This window comes from Enoplosus armatus, chromosome 12 (assembly GCF_043641665.1).
Source record: "Enoplosus armatus isolate fEnoArm2 chromosome 12, fEnoArm2.hap1, whole genome shotgun sequence".
Lineage (NCBI taxonomy): Eukaryota > Metazoa > Chordata > Actinopteri > Centrarchiformes > Enoplosidae > Enoplosus > Enoplosus armatus.
In genome coordinates this window covers 14,580,447-14,593,142 of record NC_092191.1, presented here as the reverse complement: position 1 = coordinate 14,593,142, position 12,696 = coordinate 14,580,447, and the positions used below count along the sequence as shown (strand labels likewise).

The following is a 12,696-nucleotide window of genomic DNA, read 5'->3' as shown; positions in this document are numbered from 1 at the left end:
TCAGACAATGCAGGGAAATAGAGACAGAGAGTTGACATTAGCTGTCTTTATAAAAAACGATGGCCAGAGAGACAAAAACCTGACATTGATAATAGCTGGCTTCTCTCCTCGTAGACGTGAGTGGAGAGGATTTTCACTGCGAGAGGCAGAAGCTCTTCATTACACTGTGTCTGTTCATCGCCTTTCCTGCTGCATTGAGATTTACCTGACAGATTGTAGCCGCAAGAGACATAATCATAAAATCAAGTCACTCCTACTTCAATCAAAGGAGGCCAAGCCTCTCTTTGCTGTAGTTTGAGAAGGTTTGACTGTTGTTGGTTGTTATGACACCCTTTTAAAAGTCCCTTGAATGAAGGGTGAAAGCGAGGATGGTTTTTCTTAGTTCTGCCGCAATACTAAAATGACAATTATTCTCATATATCTGGTAAAACATTTAAACATTTAGTTTTAATGTATTGATAATTAAAACCTTAAACAAGAAGCTTTTTAGTTTTGGAAAATACCCTCATGAGTTGAGTCTGTTGAGGAAGACACAATGTTGGTTGAAAGCTAATAAATAGTGAGGTTTTTTTTAATCAAGTCATTGTTAAAGATTTACATATAAAAAACATAAATAAATTCCATGTCATCACTTCTATTTCGTCCAGGCTTTTTAAAATGTCTAGCACCAGATCTGATCTGGTCTGATCTAATCTGAATGACTTTGATTTGAAATGCAGTGCCTTTAAAGTGTAACGGTTGACTTCACGAGCTGCTAGATGGTTTAAAATCTACTTACTCAGCACAGTTGTAGAGCTGGAAGTCTCACAGCAAAGCAGAATCAAACCACAAACTGTTAGTGGTTTGGATTTGAAGGTGGTGTATCCGGTGTCTGTGATGAAATGATGATAGACTTTAATGTGATTGTCACTGAATTGGTGTTGTGTTAAAAGGGGGGTGTTCAGTGTGTTTTTAGTGCAGACTCAGCTCTCTGGAGCTGATTCAGAACAAAGCTGCTCCTCGATATCTGGCAGGACACTCTGACAAATGTGCTACCTGCCACTCCTCATTTATTGCTGCTTCATCGCTTTCACAGGGCCAGATGCTTTCAGGGTAAACTGTGTAACTCAAGAACACTGTAAACAGTAGCAGTCAAAACGCTCAAAAACACAGTAATGTTTTGACTTGGGGGAGGTGGGGACGTTTCAAAACATAGTATCAGAGTGGACAGGATCACTATCAAGTATTTTGATACTGACGTATAATGTCACGGTTTGGTTCCTCTCTCACATTACACAGTGAGTGTGACACAGTGACTGTCAGGCCAATAGCTTTATACCGTCTGTCTTTATTTAAGGGCATTTTCATCTATTACAAATATTTGAAAATCTACAATAAAAACTCTTCTAGACAGGGATCAAGTCCAGACTTCTGCCAGAATTTAGTGAAGATGATAAACGTCCATAGTGTATGACTACATGGCCAGGAATACAGCCCTTAAAGCTGAATCGCTTCTCCAAGATAACAAAATGTTTCAGTTTTGCTTCCAAAGCTCGTCCAGTAAGTCTGAGAGGACTATGACTCCTTATATAATGAGTCAGCACAACCTTGCCACAGATGCACATACCAGAAACGGTTATTTGTATAAATCTCTGGTGTATTTAGAACACATTGACACGTTGGAGCCTCCAGCATTACACACATATGGAACAGGTCACCAACTTCTTTCAGTAGACTTTACAAACTTCTGCCTCTTGTCGCCAAACTGATTTTTCTTTGATTCATTAATATCTTTCATGCCGCGCTGCTGCAGCAGAAGTTATCCTAGTGCTTTGCTAAGCTAAGTGTATTTATCTGCTACAGCTGACTCTCATGAACAGCACATTAATTTTGTCTAGACAGGTGCAGGCGGACTATAAAATCTCGAATATTTTGCACAGTTTTAATAATACATTGTTTAATATGTTGTTTTCAATTTCACTTCTTCTACTTTGTATGAGCTTAGATATTGCCCTGAGTTTTACTTCGGCTCTAGAGTGTAACCAGAAATGTGCAAAGACAAATCACGTAAACCACCTGAGGAGGAAATAAATAAATTAGTTTCATTAGTGGTGACAGCTGAACTTTAGCTCAGAAACATTAAACTTCAGCGCCTTGTGGCAGATCTTATTGTATTCGTAAATATTTACATATTTCTCCAGTAGAGTTGGTCCCCCCTGCATAGTGATGCAAAGTTCATTTAGATGTAACTGTTAAAATGGGAATTACTTTACACACTCATCGCTGATTAGAGTCTCTGGTCTCTCTGGTATCATTTGTTCAGACAGAGCTGTTTATGTTCATAAATATTGATTAAAGTCCCAGACCGTAATAATATTTATCAACTCTCTCGTTGTGTCTCTGCACAGGGAGTGCTGTAGGTTTTTCGGGGATGACGGGCTGACACCAAAGGTGTTTTTCACCAAGGTGGCTCCCTTTGGTCTGCTGTGGATCCTCACCAACTACCTGTACCTGCAGGCCCTCAGGAAGATCAACACAACAGACGTGTCAGCGCTCTTCTGTTGTAACAAGGCCTTCGTCTTCCTGCTGTCTTGGATTGTACTCAGAGACCGCTTCATGGGGGTCAGGGTGAGTACACCCGCCTGCGTCTGTTTGTTGTCAGTTTTTCACATCCTGAGAGGAAATGTTGCTGTTGCGTCTTTAGATGAGAGTCAAGCAGAGGCCACAAACAGCAAGGTGGATAGTAAAATAATAATTTACCCTCGGGCTACACACCTGGGGGTGACTTTCACGTGTAATAAACAACATAATTACAAACAAAACATGCGACCGTTAAAAGAAAGTCATTTGCATACTGTAAAATCACATTGTCCAAAATTCCCATTAAAGCCATTTTGCAACACTTGTGTCCACATGCTATTACGTCTGCTTGTATAAAGTACATATTATCAATGTAGCATTTGGTTGTTGGAAACCACAATATGAAGTGATTTTATCTTGTAATTGAATGCTTGATATTCCCCTTCATCTTACTACACTACAGTTCAGTTGAGATTAGAGTTTGACCAGTACGTGACTTTTGAAGCCAAATCTAATATCTAAATTTAAGAGTAAGAGGTAAAAGTATCCCGTTTTTCACAAGAACCAACCCAAGATTGGAGAAGAGTCAGAAAAATATATAATTTTGCGAAGCCGGAGTATGTTCTTCCCTCTTTCCTGTACTGTAAAGCATCTCGCCACCCTTCAGATTTATCTTGTGACCTTGGAGGGGTCACGACTCCCATGTTGGGAGCCATTAACAAAGACAAAGTGCTTCTATTTCTATTCGCATTATATCTGTATGTTGTTGATGTATGTTGGATAACACAAGATTACAAGATAACCTTCACTTGCCCTTAGGCTTCTTATTCTGTTTCTCTTTGCTTTGGTGGAGAGAAATTAGTCCACTAATTCCTCTAAGTGTCCTGGAGTGTGTATGTATCACCTCTATTGCACCGGAGTTCACTCATGATGTGGAGATAACCCCCAAAGGAATAATGAGATTGGGTTGCTCTGACTGCGCTCTCCGTTGAATGTGTGAGCTACACACACAGCGCGGTGGAGTAGAGAGCATGTTACCCGCGTGGTAGTGATCGCCGTGTCATTCAAATGTGGCTCCTGGTGTGTGCGCTGGCATGTTTGCCTCTCGACTTTGTCCGGTTGAGGAGAGACAAGCAAGGCGAGTAAGGGGTTTAGCTTTGTGAATTGAGGTATCTCCTGCTCTCCCTCCACTGCACTCCTCACATGCTTTCATATCTGCAGCCGTCCTGCACTCTCCCCCTTTTTTCTTCCACACACTCCAATGCAACCACCCCATCCCTCCCTTGTGCATGCCCCTACTCCGCACCCCTATTATCTGTGATGAAAGGCCTCAGTAAGAGACAAATACTGTAATAATCCTGCTTCTCTCTCTCTCTCTCTCTCTCTCTCTCGCTCGCTCGGTGGTGGGGATTGCAGTGTTTGGATGTCTGCAGCAATGCAGGGGATCTAGGACGAGTTTGTCATGACAGTGAAGCAGGGGAGAGAAAGACGGGGGATGCTAAATCATCTTTGTGAAACAGGGATTATTTGGGTGATATTGTGTACATAAAAAGATGGGAGAGTCAGAGTCAGGGCTGCACAGGTTAGAAGGTCATCCAGGTTATCAGTTGTAAAATGAGTTAGATGCAGCTTAATTCACATCCACATGCTGCAATAATAACCCCCCCCCCCCCCCCCCCCCGCAAAATTGTGCTGAAAGACGAGAAACTAAAACACTAACACATGCAGGGTCGCCGACCTTGTAAGCAAACAGTCCGTCACAAGAAGTGAAAGGTGTATCTGTGACTGACAGGCAGCCTGCAGTGCAGAAAGAGCCATTTTGCCAAAAGGTGCCCAGGGGCTTTGGCCAAGCAAAAACACACGGCTCATTTATCTTCCTGACACCTCCTTAATGCAGAGCTGATCCACTCAGCTGGACTCGCGCCCTGTCCCTATCGCTATTCTTCAGCCGAACCCCACTGTTATGACCACATGCACTCGCACATAAAGCAAAGACAAATGCTGTAAATGTAATAAAGCATAGATGGATTGATGATCCTGGTTCTGATTCTTCAAGGGTAAGTTGAGAGCGGGATGAAACAGATGGTTTGCTGGCGTTTTGAAGCTGTGATAATCTCAGAGGCAGCGGAGTGGGACTGGGTGTGTGAGGTGGGGGTTGTTGGATCAAGGGGGGGTGTTTGGTGTGTAAACATGATGGCAGTGTAACGAAAATCAATGTCAGACAATCAAGCCGTGTAGAAGCTGCCTGTCCTGTGTTGGAAGCACTTGCTCTGTGAATCTGAGACCTGATTTCATTTGGAGTGTGTAAAAGACTGTTGACTATAAAATAAAACCCACATATTAATTATACCATTACACGCCATGTCCTGTGAAGCTTGTGATTTCTGCAGTGAATAACAAAGTGGAGGCCATGTGTGCCTGCTGTGTTCCTACACAGCAGTGAAGGCTCGGGCGTCTTTATCACCACACTGCGAGCAGCGTGTCGCCCATCCGTCATTCTCTGATGTTCCTCCTCTCTCTCTCTGTCTCTCTACAGATCGTAGCTGCTATCTTGGCCATAGCAGGCATTGTAATGATGACCTATGCTGATGGATTCCACAGCCACTCAGTCATCGGCATTACTTTTGTGGTGGCCTCTGCTTCGATGTCAGCGCTCTACAAGGTATTTGCTAAAGAACATTATTACTATGCTTGCGTTCTTCCATAAACTTCCTTTGTAGTGACACCTTCATTTTGCAGTGGAGCAACGAAATGTAAAAATAGCTAAACATATGTATGAATAGTCTTATATAAGAAATCCTGGAGCTCCATTTCTACTTATATAACCAGGTGGCAGAAGACAGGAGGAGATTATGAAATGTAAGACTCAGCTGACAGAAGCGTGTGATATGTGAGCGTTTGGTGGCTGGCCTCAGGCTGTGATGTCCTGATCAAGGAGGTTGCGGGACAGATAGCTATATTTTGACGGGGCTCTGGTCTCCTCTGCCCTGCTGTCTGTGCCGCCTAATGTGATAAACAGACAGCAGCGACCCTGTGCCAGAGACATGACAGGTACTTGGCAGGTGCACCCTCTGCAATATCCCCCTACTCCTTAAGGGGGCAGATTTTGTGCATTTCGTGACTCTCCTCCCTGTTTCTCCTCAGGTGCTCTTCAAGATGGTCCTGGGCAGTGCCAAATTCGGAGAGGCTGCACTCTTTCTGAGCATTGTCGGGAGTGCCAACTTTGTTTTCATCAGCTTTGTGCCGGTCATCCTGTATTTTACACACGTGGAGTACATCGGCTCACCTGCAGACATCCCCTGGGCCTACCTTTGTGGGGTTGCAGGCCTGCTTTTTGGTATGGGAACATGACACATGAGGCAATAGTGTGCTAAACCTGATACTGTAATGGTTCAAGTTGTGTGGTTTAATTGTGTAGTCTGCTGCTGCTCTGACATTGCCTCTTGCCCACAGCTTTCAACATCCTGGTCAACTTTGGCATCGCGATAACATACCCAACATTAATTTCCCTTGGCATCGTCTTAAGTGTTCCTGTAAATGCCAGTAAGTCTCTTGGCTTTCCTCCCAGACTCAACTTTTTAGATACGGTCACCATTAAATATTTGATGGCATTGAAATCCCCCCAAAAGTTATCATCTATATTTGATAAATAGAATTTAAATTTCAAATTGGTTTCCTTTTGGGTGACAGACATATCAACTTATTATTTGTGGTGATTTACATTCCACTTTGCATATTGATAGTTTATATTAATCCTATAAATTCTTTTTTGTGAATTACAATACTTACAAATTCCTTCATATGCTCATACTAATGCATCCTCATGCTTTTACAGTGGTGGACCTCTACACATGTGAAATTCACTTCAACACAGTGCGCCTCATCGCTGTGTTCATCATCTGCCTGGGTTTCCTCATGCTGCTGTTACCGGAGGACTGGGACCAGTGCATCATCCAGCTCAGCACGAAGCTGCGCAAACGTGACGAGCCAGCAGAGGGCAGCGCAGAGGCAGGTGCCACCACGGGGCTCAACTGGAGAGGAAGGGCCAGGACCCCCATGTCAACATTTGCACATTGACTGCATGAAATATTAACATGCAAACACACACAAACACAGAGAGGGAGACACATAAACACCTCTTAGTGTTGATGTCGGGACATTTGACCTGCCTGGTGAGCTCCCTGGGTGAAAAGAAGTATTTTAGACTGCCCTCTGATCAGTAACATTACGGCCAAGAGGGAAGATGCAGGAGGCACAGACTGTGTATCATTTGTTTGGCGTCCATTCCACTCAGAAGTCGTCCGAGTTGGTGCATGGACTCGTATCAATTGTAATCCTTCTTACCCCAAAAGATTATCAGGTATAACTGAGTCACGTATTCATTTTGCTGTACCTCTTAATCAACCACTACATCCTTGCGCCTGGGAAGACTTGCCAACTTGCCTGATATTTTTCAGTTCTGGGTAAAAAAAAAAAAACACTTTTCAAGGCAGACCTAACACCTTGTGGACTTGCTGTCTTTAACATGTACACATTTACACACCTTTAAGATCCAAAGAAGAATGCCTAAAATGCTGAATGCCTGAAAACAAAAGGGAGGCCCACAGTGGCGTCCCTCAGGTCTAAAACTTAATGACAAATGCCTGCCTTTCATGCACTGTACATAGCTGTGTTTCACACCTCAGATGTCCCCGGAGCTGTGGACCCAATGGGCTCATCTGGTGTGAAGGGAACTGTCCGGATGTCTGAGGATCAATCTGAGCTGAAGAAGCTTTTCGCAACGCCTCACTCTGTTCATCCTGAGAGGTCAGGTTCTTTTTGACAACACTGATTGGCTTCCTGTGGTTATGTGCTGTCCTGGGGCTAGACTCCAACTCTGTTACTGCTGACACCCATTGCTCAGGCCCACAGTTTATTCACGAGAGAACTAAAACCAGTATCTCTATTGCAAAGGTTTTCACTGCATGAGAATTGTCTGTCAAGAAGTGTGAGTGCTTTCAGTTCATCCATGAGCACTTGCCTCACATTGTCTGTTGCTGAGACACTGGCAGCAGACAGTATTAACATTTTATTAACCAAGCAATACAGGTAATACATATAATTACATGTATTGTCTTTCAAATGATATTAAATGTAATTTCTTTTGTCCACTGTCCATTAACCGTTCAAACTATTACATAGCCAACTTTCACAATTAATGCTTAAGGTATCCCAACCTTTGGATGGACTTAAAGCACTAACACTTTATTTAATGAGACAGACGGGCTTCATGAAATCTTGGAAATACCCCTTTAATAACCTTAAACATCAACCATAGCTATCACTGAGCCTCCATTTGAATTCCAATCACATTTAACTTTCCAGAGTTGTATGCACACAAACTAATCTGCGGCAATTATCAGTTAAATTGTTTTGGGGGTTTTTTCCCCTGAAGAAAACAACAGACAGTAGATGAAAACTGTCTCCCTGTAGGCTTGAGGAGAGGTGTGTTGACACATGAGAATGGCTCGCATTCATCCACCTCTGCTGTCTGTCAAAAAAAAGTCTTACTGTATCTGTTTTCACATTTCTGAGGCAAGTCAACAACCGAGATGAACCTGAGAGCAAATGAGGCTCGCGCCTTGTAAAGCGACTGGTGGAAACTCTGCCTTGTTGTGAATGTATGAACATCATTCGACCACACATGTTCGCTACCTGCTATCTGTTTTTTTTACAGTGCCACCACAGACTGCTGCAGAGAGACTCTTTAATACTATCCTTCTTGTACTCATCTGACCGAGTTGCATTTTTTTGGAACAAACATCGTACAGGACTTTTTATATTTTTGCATTTGGTTGCTTACTAACTTTTGAGGGGACAGTGAGTGACATCTGCAGGACGAGCATGCACATACTGTATGAGCAGATACAGCTGACAAGTCCACTTCACTGCCTTTTCTTTGTTTTGCAATAGAGTACAATAGCACTGTTTCCAATTGTCATTCTCTATGACAATAAATAATAATATTGTATTCCTCTGGAATTATTGCTAGACATAAATGTAAACCTTTGTAAGGAATGATGATTTTTACACTGAGATGCAACATATGATTATCACGTTTGAGGAAGAAATATTTAGAGCGTGAATAAATGATGGATTTATTAGATCTACTGTTGGGTGTCTTCAAGTGTAATCACATGTACTATATAAAAGACTTCTTTTCAATACATTTGTCCATGTTTGTTTTCTCCTCAGTGCTGTAGTGCTATTTGCAATTACTGATCACTGGAAATGGCTGCAGGCAACATGACGAGTTGAAAAAGTGTGATCGAGTCATATTTCAGGCAGAAAATGCAAACATTTGCTATTTCCAGCTTCTCAGATGTAAAGATTTGCAGCTTTTCTTTGTATTACATGATAGTAAACTGAATATTTTGGACTCTGACAACACAAGACAGAAAATATTCCACGTTATTTTTACATGGACCGAATTTTATCAGCAACTATTTTCATATTAATATTTTCATCAATTAATCATTTAAGTAATTTCTTTTAGCAAAAATACCACAAAACTGATTCCAGCTTCTCAAACGTGAATATTTGCTGTTCTTCTACGATATTAGAAGGATTTTGGACCGTTGGTCGACAAAACAAGCACATTGAATATTCCAACTTGGGCCTAGGAAATTGTGATGGACATTTTATGAACCAAATGATTAATCAATTAATTGACAATAGTAGTTTGAATGCCACATTTTTCTGCAGAAATCAGATTAACAAACATCATGCTCTACTCTCACTGTTATCTGGCCGAAGAAGAAAGTGGCCTGACGCTCATTGGTCAGAGCTGAGAAAGGTAGTCTGCCGCCCTCTTGTGGCCGAGAGGGGACCTGCAGGCAGTCCACTATCCCTTCACCAACAGCATCTTGCCACACGGAGCAGGATTGGGAGGTATTTTCACGGTGACACACTTTGCATAGATCCTGATGTTTGAAGTCAGCGCTAACAGTAAAAATGGAGGAGGAATACTTGGAGTCATCACAAGTCTCAGAGCTGGAAGGCGGACCAGGATGGGTGGTGGTCAGAGTGCAGGGGTCGCTGCTCCTGCCTTCATCTCCCTCTGCCCTGACCTCCCCTCCCCTGCCCACCACACTCCCCAGGCGAGCTCTTATCTTTAGCCTCAGTCCCTGAAGGGCACCCTGGAAACGCTTGCTAAGCAGAGCGTACAGCAGTGGATTGATGTCAGAGTTCAGCAACACCAACCAGTACGAAAAGGTAACAGCAGAGGGTGGGACGAGGCTGGACTGACCTGAGATTGCAGTCTCTGTGGCCTGAACCAGGGCCACACCTATGTAAGGTGTCCAGCAGAGGAAGAAGGCTGAGATGACCAGGAAGAGACGCACCACCCCATGGTGGTGCTGCTGGGAGTTCTGCAGGGGTGGCTGGGAGGTGCTCTGAGCCAGGAAGGAGAACAAACGTCTGGGTGTAGGGTTATTCTGCTCTGTAGCAGAATCTGGGAGAGCAGGGCTGATATAATCTCCCCCTTCTCTGCTGACCTCAGGCACAAACTGTCCACTTACATGATAGATCAGCTTCGAGGGGCTGTGGAGGCTCCCACAATGCTGGCGAGATGAATCACCAGGAGTGAAGGCAGAGCTTGGGTTCCTGCTGCGCTGGACAGAGTCCTCCAATGTATGAATCCTCCTGGCATGGCTGCGGGCCACCTTGACGATGTTCACGTAGCAGAAGAGGATGACCACTGCCGGTATGAGGTAGGAGAGGGCAGCCATGAAGGCCGTGTAGCTGGGGCTGCTGGCCCAGTTGACTGCACAGCTGTACATGGGAACCACATAGCTGACAGAGCTCCAGCCCAGCAGGGGAGGGCAACTGGTGGCCAGAGCCTGCAGCCAGATCCACAGGACCACACCACAGCACCTCCTCAGGGTGCAGCGGGAGCTGTAGCGCAGGCAGTCCATGATGGAGTGGTAGCGGTCGAGGGCAATAGCAGCTAATGTCAGTACAGAAGCGGTACAGTACACAGAGGAGGTGTAACCCACGTACAAACAGAGGTCCTGTCAGGCAGGAGAGAGACAGAATCTCATCACATATACACTCACTGGATCAAAGGAAAATAGGTGTTGTGACATAAGAGGTCAGCTTTTGGTCGTGTCAGACACTAATGCTGTGATGTTACATGAAGCATTTTATAGTACTGGACAGAGGTGACGTACAGTACAATCCACCCATCCACGGTTCATGATGGACAAAGCAACAAAAGGCATCACTCCGACGCCCACCAGGAGGTCACTGATGGCCAGGTTCATGATCAGCACCGACGTCACAGAGTGGAAAGTCTTGGTTGCAGCCACAATAACAATGACAAGAATATTACCTACACAGAAATACAGACAATGACACAGAGGTCAGACTGGCTGGATGCCAGACCACGATCACAAGCATCTTTTCCATCTGTAACCCAGCAACAGAGGCAAACATCCACACAGTAGTACACCTGTGATTTAATAACTGAATTCTGGACAATCTGAATTTGATCAAAATAGTTCTGAATAGCATGTAAACAAGCATAAAAAGAACTTTTAAAATGTTGATATTGTACAATAGCCTACAGCATTGCAGAATGATGAGGCCATGATTGTAAATCAATTGATCAGTGACGTAAGTGCCTTTTGTTCAATATACCAAACTAGATAAAAGATACAATGCAGATAATTATGGATTTTTTTCCTGGTATTTCTGATAATAGAGATGAATGGAATTTTGTTGATGGTGCTCAAACCATGTACAATTACATTTTCTAACTTAAGAGCTGTCTTTTCAGCCTGTTGTTTTTATAATTTTTATAATAATCAATAAAGATTCTTGGATCTAACTTTTTAATAAGCTGTCACTTTGGTAGTTACAAATGTTAATAAAGTCAATAATACAAAAGGTCACAGGTTTCAAATGTCAATTTTGATTTTAAGAAAAGGTTTGCAGTTATGTTTGTAAATGAAAACATTTTGGTCCAGATGCTCCGCAGCTCTTCTCCAGACAGTCAGTGGTCAAATGTCTTTCTGATGAACTAAAGAACTAAAAAAAGAGACTGCTGACACTCCTGGAGGAGGATCAACACTAGCCAGGGGGATGTTTCACAAACCTGGCAACCCGAAAACTGTTCTTATTAACGGATTATGACTGGTCTATACAGAATTATTTATTAACCACTAATAAAGGCATTACTTTAAATTACTTTTACAAACCATTTATAAAGGGTGCTTTATTGGACCAAATGAAGAGTTTTCCACTGTGTCACTATGTTAATCGTGTGTGATACCACAGAGGTGCTGGAACAAGGACATATAATGTAGAATTGCTGTGCTTTTGCTGAACAGTATGGATATAACATATAATATATTCTTATCAAACATTTAAGAGGGACATTGTCTTTAATGAAAAATAACAGGAATTACAATTCGAACAAGCTAGAAGTTTTATTGATGCTTTAAATAATAAATAAAATGTCAACGGGTGATTCTGTACCTGTCACAGCGCCCAAACACATCAGCACCATGAGGATCTCCAGGACCAGCTGGGTCCGCTGGGACACGCCGTGCCCTGCGCCCTCCGTCCAGCTCGCGTTGACCGCCGCTGCCGCCTGCAGAGACGACCAGGAGCCGTCCAGGTCATCCATGATGTCCCACTGAGATCACTGCTATCCTCACATCATGAGCCACGGACACGCGTGACTTGACGGAAAAAGAAATGAGCGTTATCAAAGGTACTCCATCTGCTCCCCCTCTGGTCGGACGGTCTCCAGGTGAAAGAAACTCCTTTTCCCTTGTCAGGGGGAGGGGGATGCTCCCTTGCAACCTCTACCCAAAAATAAAAAAAACACCTGTGTATAAAATTGATAATTATGTCAAAGCTTTATTTATTCAACCGTATCAAAAAAAAAACATTCAAAATACAATTGAAAATCACAAGCTGCAATAAAAACACTCATAACACATGTAATTATGCTCATCAACAAAAGTTTCCTGGTGTGGACATTACAGTTCAGTCCTGGTGCTCTGAGGCAAAAACGAATTGCTCACATAAACAAGACACCTCCTCCTCAAAGGGGAAAAATTTCCATTTCTGCTTCTGCTCTGCCGACAC

General features: G+C 43.2%; 2 protein-coding genes across 3 annotated transcripts in view; one reads left to right on the top strand and one right to left on the bottom strand.

Annotated features, from left to right (window-relative positions):
• slc35f3b (solute carrier family 35 member F3b) overlaps positions 1-6,636 on the top strand; it is a 46,336-nt gene extending 39,700 nt beyond the window's left edge. For both annotated transcript variants that reach the window (XM_070916241.1, XM_070916240.1), the window contains exons 4-8: positions 2,388-2,607; positions 5,096-5,221; positions 5,704-5,896; positions 6,013-6,102; positions 6,395-6,636. In XM_070916241.1, the coding sequence (XP_070772342.1) occupies positions 2,388-2,607; positions 5,096-5,221; positions 5,704-5,896; positions 6,013-6,102; positions 6,395-6,636 (871 nt within the window). The remainder of the gene's footprint in view (positions 1-2,387; positions 2,608-5,095; positions 5,222-5,703; positions 5,897-6,012; positions 6,103-6,394) is intronic.
• Positions 6,637-9,311: 2,675 nt separating this feature from the next.
• On the bottom strand, positions 9,312-12,337 carry LOC139294728 (5-hydroxytryptamine receptor 1D). Its single transcript, XM_070916664.1, has 3 exons — positions 12,079-12,337; positions 10,770-10,930; positions 9,312-10,610 (listed from the first exon to the last, which is right to left on the bottom strand). Exons 1-3 carry the CDS (start codon positions 12,227-12,229, stop codon positions 9,312-9,314), a joined length of 1,611 nt encoding a protein of 536 aa, XP_070772765.1. The 5' UTR covers positions 12,230-12,337.
• Between the last annotated feature and the right edge of the window lie 359 nt (positions 12,338-12,696).

Coding starts and splice junctions, on each gene's coding strand:
- LOC139294728 (XM_070916664.1), bottom strand. CDS start 12,229: ATGGATGACCTGGACGGCTCCTGGTCGTCTCTGCAGGCGGCAGCGGCG. Junction 10,931..12,078: donor GTGTTTGGGCGCTGTGACAG/GTACAGAATCAC, acceptor ATTTCTGTGTAG/GTAATATTCTTGTCATTGTT. Junction 10,611..10,769: donor GTGGATGGGTGGATTGTACT/GTACGTCACCTC, acceptor CCTGCCTGACAG/GACCTCTGTTTGTACGTGGG.